The sequence below is a fragment of the Fonticula alba genome, assembly GCF_000388065.1.
Source record: "Fonticula alba strain ATCC 38817 unplaced genomic scaffold supercont2.9, whole genome shotgun sequence".
NCBI lineage: Eukaryota > Rotosphaerida > Fonticulaceae > Fonticula > Fonticula alba.
In genome coordinates, this window is record NW_009242979.1 from 600516 (window position 1) to 607623 (window position 7108).

General features: G+C 63.4%; 2 protein-coding genes across 2 annotated transcripts in view; one reads left to right on the forward strand and one right to left on the reverse strand.

The window, feature by feature from the left end:
* Positions 1 to 950: 950 nt before the first annotated feature.
* On the forward strand, positions 951 to 3194 carry H696_05199 (hypothetical protein). Its single transcript, XM_009499057.1, has 4 exons — positions 951 to 1466; positions 1643 to 1901; positions 1996 to 2132; positions 2316 to 3194. Exons 1-4 carry the CDS (start codon positions 1009 to 1011, stop codon positions 3058 to 3060), a joined length of 1599 nt encoding a protein of 532 aa, XP_009497332.1. The 5' UTR covers positions 951 to 1008; the 3' UTR covers positions 3061 to 3194.
* A 71-nt stretch (positions 3195 to 3265) lies between these two features.
* Positions 3266 to 7108, reverse strand: part of H696_05200 (hypothetical protein) — a 6787-nt gene continuing 2944 nt past the window's right edge. Inside the window, exons 8-11 of the mRNA XM_009499058.1 lie at positions 4973 to 5186; positions 4537 to 4844; positions 3814 to 4309; positions 3266 to 3547 (exon numbers count right to left, since the gene is read on the reverse strand). Of these exons, the coding sequence (XP_009497333.1) occupies positions 3344 to 3547; positions 3814 to 4309; positions 4537 to 4844; positions 4973 to 5186 (1222 nt within the window). The 3' untranslated portion in view covers positions 3266 to 3343. The remainder of the gene's footprint in view (positions 3548 to 3813; positions 4310 to 4536; positions 4845 to 4972; positions 5187 to 7108) is intronic.

Here is a 7108-nt window from a genome sequence, read left to right on the forward strand (position 1 = left end):
GAAGGGGCGGAGGCGGGACGGATGTGCCACCCGCGTGTTTGCAGCTACCAACGCCCCGGGTTTCGTGCGCGCACTTGGCGGCCGGCGAAGCTACTGGGCGAACGGGAGGAGCAGCCGCGGGGCAGGGTCCCGCATGTGTAAAAACCCCCCACAAACGAGAGAGCCTCAAGAGGGGGGCGCGGACGCGCGCGCGCGCGCGCACACACACACACGCACACACGACAGAGCCGGCAACAGAAGGCGCCGCACGTATCCAGCCCAAGACCGGGTGGGATCAGGGCGCGGGCCGCTTCACACGCGGCCCTCCGCGGAACGGTATTCCCGAGCATGTTATCATTCTGCGGGGAGGAACAGACTCATGTGACTTTCTCGGGCCCGTCATTCGTTGGGACTCCATTCTCGTCTGGGTGTCAAGCCACCTGGGGTGGGGGCCTCGAGGGGTGCGAGATGGGCATGCTTTTGTGTGTCTGCTTCCCTAACTTGGGCAGATCCCGGAAAAACAGCGTGTTTTTTATTCGCAGCCTCATTTCGGCCGTCTGGTTGTTGTGCCCCCGGGGTGGTGTCTCCTGGTCGAGCCCGCCGGCCAGGCATGCGCGAAGATCATACTCTGGAGCGTCCTGCCCTGCTGGGGGCGAGGGGGCAGGCACACAGGGATGAGCCTCAGCCATTGAGATCTGCGCGATCGGCCGTCCGCGTCCGGTTCCTCGGCCACGGGTGAGACCGGGAACTCCACGCACAGGGCGGGAGAGGGCAGGCGCCACCAATCGATACATCGCCGTTGCCTCCTGCCATCATCCTACTGGGGGCCGACAGGTGGCCCGCAGCAATACGTGGTTTTTTCGGCCGGCCCCTGGCCAATGCCCCCTCCCGGTCCAGGGCATCCCCCTCCCCTGCTGGGCTGGACTGCTCCTCACCACCCGCCCTCCGTTCTTTTCTCCCTGCTCCGGCTGCGCACTCTCCCTCCCCCCCCCCTTCTTTCTTTCCCTCCCCTTCTCTCCTCAATCCGCCATGAGACCGCGACACCTTTCCAATCTGCGGATCCCGTATCATGTCAAAATGCATCTGGTTCGCCGACATGCGCTCCTCATGTCGAGCAGCTTCCCACCACGGGCCTTTTCCCGGCGCATCCTAGACCTGGCATCGGGGGATGAGCAGGTCGCCGCGGCGTCCAAAAAACACCCGACTCCCTTTGTCTCGGATGACATTTTCCCGCGCCATGTGCGCCTCCTCGGCCAGACTGCCGAAGGCCGGCGGTCTCGCTTTGGTTCGCGCTGGGTTGGCATGGATCGACCTCCCACCGAGCCCTCGCCTACCCCCTCCCTTGCCCGGGCTCTGCCCGAAGAGGAATCCATGACCCCTGCCGAGCGGGCGCACGAGCGGTCTCGCAACCGGTCCGAACTCCTCTCGCTTTACCGGTCCATCCAGCGTGTTGGCCGGCATATTGCCCCGACGGATCCGTATCTGAGGTTAGCGTGTGGTTCTTGATGCTTCGGTTTCCTGCTTTCATCATTCCTCCATTGCACTTGGGCGCCAATGGCCACAAACTCACAACCATCTTGCATCGGCTGGTGCATGTACACACACACACACACACACACACACACACAAATGGCTATATATATATATATATATATATACGTAGCTCTTTCATCCAGGCTGAGGCCCGTCGCCAATTTGAGGCCCGAGTGACCTTTCGACCAGATATCATGCGGAAAATTCCCCCGGCCATCGTGGCCGCATACGAAGCCTCACTGGACCACCAGCGGAATTCCCTGATTCATGCACGAGCGCAGCTCGCCTCCCTCTTTGAGGCACTGTCCCTCAAAAAGGTGCATGCCCTGGACAATCTGTTGGCCATGGCCTTTGGACGCGTTGGCACACTGAAGGAGAAGTTTTGCCTGGTATGATGTGGCCTTCTACCCTCGCTGTCATCTGCCCCCGACTGCCGGAACGCCGTCTAACCATCGCCAAATTGGACTGGGCCTCGCGCGTCAGGACGTCTGCTCGCTCCCCCTGCTTGAGGACCTTGAGTTCAGCTACTTCCCCGAGGTATCCGGCCTCGCCATCAAGTCCACCAATCAGGAGGAGTTCCCCTTGCCAACCCCCTGCTTGAGATACATCGAGCGGCAATAGTGCGTCTGACGGTCCACACGCCGGGCATGGGGAGGTGGCTTCACACATGCACACGCGCCCGCGCCCACATCCACTCCCACACGGTGGCCATGTCTCCTGCGGTTGTATCGCATTTTTGACCCTCTCACCTTGCACCTTCCTCCATCACGCCCATGCTGATCTCCGACCATCGGCTCCTTCAGTGCCTCCCTCAAAGAAGGCCCATATCATGCCCTGTCCCGGGCATACTGCCGGCTGATGAACCGCATCCCGGTGCTCATGAGCTTGGAGATCCCATCGTCCCTGCCACGGGGCGACCTGCCGACAAAGCTGGCCGACGCCACGCACGCCATTGGGTATGGGCATTTTAGCAGTCTGCCCAGCTCGTCTGGACAGGCTGACCTGATGGCGCTGTCCGGCACCGAGCGTCCTCGTCCGCTTGGCGGCAGTGGGTATATGCATGTGGGCATGGACATCGCCAGTCTCCTTGGTGAATCGTTGAACCAGCGCAGCCGTGTTCCTCGCTTTCTGACGTCCGACCACCAGGCCCATGCGCTGGCGATGATCCGCCAAGCTGAGGGCCCCGGCCCGACGCATGCCCTCGATGGCCGGCCGCTGCTCCTGTCACTGAACGAGCCCCCCCCCTCGGCAGCCAATGACGTGGCCTTCATCTCGGACATCATTGCGTACCTTCGGATGACCCCGGCCGCGGTGGAGATCAACCCAGCCGTGACCAACATCATCTACGGCTATGATGACCGGAAGCACCGGACCGAGATTCGTCGCCTGCGCAAGCTCTATCCCATCGAGCACACGTCCTTCTTCCGGGGGTTTGAGCCGGTGGCTCGGTTTTGTAGCTTCTCTCTGTTTGATGCGCCGACGCTGCCTCCCCACTCGGCCCCGGCTGACACCCAGCCCTCCATTCGCACCATCCCCGGTGGTGAGTGAGATGGATCCCCTCGCCTCCGGCTGTTTCCCTCCTCTCCAAATATAGACCAGCCTCCGCCGTGGGGCCTCTCCCTCCTTCGCCCGGTGTGCTCCTTCTCTTTTTCCTTCGATGCAACTATACAAGGGCGAGCTGGTATTCCAGGGACACACACACAGAGACATATGTGTGTGTGTCCCTCCTTTTGCCCGGTCTCCTCCGCTCCATGGGGTACAGCGGGGAGAAAGGGATGGGAGGGGGGGGGGGAGGAGGGGGGAGAGCGAGAGGGGCCTTCCTCTGCGATCATCAGTAGGGGTTGGAGAGCTTGTAGCGCCAAGTACGAATGTCCATCGGGCGCATCAACACACTGAGGGGGTTCTGCGCAACATGCACGCTGCCGGAATCGTCGGCCCACTGTGGCCGGACATAATGATCGGCCGTGTTGATGCCACACAGATCGAGCTCCTCGCTCAGGGAGTAGCCGAAGTCCAGGACCTGGGTGGCATCGATCTGTGTATGTATGGATGTAAGGATGTATGGATGTATGGTTATGGATGTGTGTGTGTGTGTGTGTGTGTGTGGGTGCACGCATATCGATGTGCGTGTCGACGTGCGCGTCGAGGCGTATGTGCCAGTGTTTTCCGAAGAAGAGAAGGGGTGAGGGCAGCGTGATTAGCCCCGGTCCTGGCGTGTGTGCCATGCGAGAGGCAGGCAAAGTAGAAGCAAAAAAGAGGCGAAGGGACGGGGGAATGTGGGGCACCAGCTCTCAAACGCACCACCTCCTCTGGGAGACCAGCATCCACCTCGAAGATGTTCTGCAAGCGCAGAAGCCCGGTGCGCCAGTGCGCCGATGCGTCCGCCTTGACGGTGAGCAGGTGCACACTGTCCGGCAGGGGGGCCTGGAGCATGGAGAACACCGGGGTGTCAACCTCCCAGACGGTGGCATTGGCCGCGGCCGGGCCGCACGCAGCCAACAGTGGGGGGAACATGTTGATGATGTTCAGCTGCGCGCGGGTCCGATCCATGGAGACATTGCCGGTCCGGTGCATGGTCAGCCGCGACCGGATGACCGACCGATCATTCAGGGCCTCGGCCACACCACGGCCATCGTCACGCGAGCACCGCCGGTGGAGCATGAACTCCGCGGCACCGGGCCCAAGCGAGGCGCCGGCCACCGCGCGGTCAGTCAGGAAGGCCACCGAGGTGCCATCCGCCTCCGACCGGAGGACCGCCTGCGACACGATCGGGTAGAAGTGCTTCTGGGGGGCGGAGCTATGGGCATGAAGGCGAGGGCAGGTTGCATGAGTACCGGCTGGGGGCGGAGGTGTGTGTGTGTGTGGGGGGGGGGGGAGGGGGGGGGGCAAGGCCAAAGGGAAAAGGCGAGGGAGGTGGCCAGACAGAAGCCGCAAGACGGGACAGCGCAGGCAACGATCCCACGAAAAAAGCAGGGACATATGGTCTGCGGTCGGACGCATGGGCAGGTGCATGGAGGAACATACCCGTCGTATGGCCGGCGAGCATGCATCTCCAGGGCATTGTTGTCCGAGATGAACACCGTGTCGGCCAGATCGGTGGCGATGTGCACGACCACCTCCGTGTTGTAGGGGATCTCACCAAGGCGCGAGTCCACATGAACCTGGGCCTGATCGGCGACCGAGCCGACATGGTGCAGGCGCAGGGCGAGGACATGCTCGCGGTTGTGGAAGGCCCGAACCTCGGAGAAGACCGGGCCCTCGACGAGGGTAACCTCGGTATACCGGTCCAGCGGGAGGTGAATATCCTCCATGGGCCGGAAGATGTAGGCGCCCTGTGTGTTCGTGTGGGCATATGCAATGCACGCATGCACATGTGTGTTGCCATGGGTCAGTGAAGGGGAAAAGGGGCGAGAGGGCCCCAAAGTGGAGGGGCGACAGGGCGATGGCCACGGTCACGCACGGAATTCTGCTGCTGGGTGGAGACACTCCGGTAGAAGCGCAGCTCGGCGGCGAACTTGCTCACGGTCTGGCCAGCGGTCCCAAGGAGATCCGTCTGGACGATGGCCAGATTGCGCTGGCCCGGGGTCACGGCCAGGCTGATGGCCTCGTTGCGCAAAGTGAGCGGGGTATCGGCATTCAGGACGCTGCGCGGCTCGGACACCTGGTCCAGGGGGCTAGGGGGTGCGAGATGCCAGGGGGGTCAGCGGCGTGTGCACACGAAATGCATGACGGTGTCCATGGGGGCAGAGGGATGCGGGGGGGGGGGGGGGGGAAAGAAAGAAGGACGCCAGCACGTACGCAATCTCCACAAAGTACACCCGGTAGCCGGCGGCCGGCAGGCGCGCCTCGAAGGCCAGCTCGTACGGCAGACGCCCAAGGGATGGCTCGTCGAAGAGGGCCGGGATGACCTGGCTCGGGACCAGAGCCCCATCAGCATCACGCACCACGACATCCGACCGATCGAGGGGGAGGGTGTGCACCGTGTGCCGGGGCCAGGCCAGGCTATTGGCGATGACCACAGGCACCACTCCGCCCGGGGCCAAGCGGTCCAGGCGCCCGGCCAGATCCAAATCCATGAGCTGGGCAGGGGTGGCATCGCCGCCCAGCAGGACGGCCAGCGTGTTGGCGAACACCCGGCGGGTGGAGGGCTCGGCCTCGGCGAAGGCCTGCACATAGTCCTCCATGACGTAGGCCTTGGAGGTGCCGGTCACGGCATCGTGGTGCTGGGCCACAGCATGGGCCTGGCGCAGGGGAGACACATGGGTCGAGGGGACCTGGTGCTGGAAGCGGGCCGGGCCGACCTGGGCCGCGGCCGCCTGCGACAGCATATCCACGGCGCGCATCTCGCCCTCGGTGGTCCGGACCAGGCGCTTGAACTGCGGGTACGAGGTGAAGTACCCGGTCCACCAGGAGAGCTCATTATCGGCATAGGGATAGAAGTCCCCGGTGAAGAGGGGCCAAGTGACGGCCGTCTCGCGGGCCAGCGCCTCAAAGTAGTCCGACAGGGTGGAGTAGCGGATCCGCACGCCGAGCTGCTCGCTGAGGTGCACACCCGACGGCGGGGGGAGATGCGAAGGGGGGAGGGGCGAGTCAGGGATGGATCATTTTTTTTCCCCCTCCCGGAGGCATGGAGCCAGGCACAGGCGAAAGGTGGCCGACCCACAGTGAGGGTGGTCGTACGAGTTGGCATTGATGTAGTCAATCAACAAGTCCCAGCTGTCAAACTGGGCGTGGGCATTCTGGTAGCGGAAGTCATCGCCAGCCGGGATGAGGAGGTGCTGGGTGCGATAGCCGGCAGCGCGGCGGGCAAATTCCCGGACCAGGGTGCTTTTTGGTGGTGGTGGTGGTGGTGGTGGTGTGAGCAGCTGGCGGGCGGGGAGGGGGAGGGGGGGGGGGAGGAGGGAGCAGCAGGGGTGCCAGGGGCCTGGAGGGGGCGTACTTGGCCTTGGAGGCGACATTGTGCGGCGTGATGGGCTGGTCGCGCTCGAAGTCGAAGCCAGACGGCGAGGAGTAGTGGTCACTCAGGACGTGAGTGAAGAGCTCGACCTCGGCGCCGAGGGACTTGGATCCGCTGTGTTGGCCAAGCACCGGCGGGGGGCGGATGGGGGAGACCGTGAGTGGAGGAGTGGATGTTTTGGGCCTTGCTTTTTTCTTTTTGCCCATCAACGGGTCTCACAGCACGAGGGGGAGAGACCCGGGCATTCTCACGAGGAGGAGAGGGGAAACATACCGCCAGACGAACTCCATGTGCTGGGTGGCCTTGAAGAGGTCCTTGTCGGAGTAGGTGATGCGATTGATGACGCCGCCCTTGAAGCCCATCTTGGCAAAGAGGGTCGGGTAGACGGCCGACAGGCCGAAGGGGTCTGTGTGCAGTGCCAAAAGGAATGACGTGTGAGCAGCCACAGGCGGGCCGTGCTTGGGGAGCACCCCGGAGGAGGGAGGGGGGGGGGGCGCACCGATGTTCCAGCTGGTGACGGGCACCACGCCCAGGGTCTCGTAGAGCCACTGCAGGCCCTCGGTCATCTGGTCGATGTTGGCCGAGTAGGTGGGGTTGGCATTGTCGCTCATGACCCACCCAGCCAGGATGAACTCCATC

Coding starts and splice junctions, on each gene's coding strand:
- H696_05199 (XM_009499057.1), top strand. CDS start 1,009: ATGAGACCGCGACACCTTTCCAATCTGCGGATCCCGTATCATGTCAAA. Junction 1,902..1,995: donor TGAAGGAGAAGTTTTGCCTG/GTATGATGTGGC, acceptor CTCGCGCGTCAG/GACGTCTGCTCGCTCCCCCT. Junction 2,133..2,315: donor AGATACATCGAGCGGCAATA/GTGCGTCTGACG, acceptor CGGCTCCTTCAG/TGCCTCCCTCAAAGAAGGCC.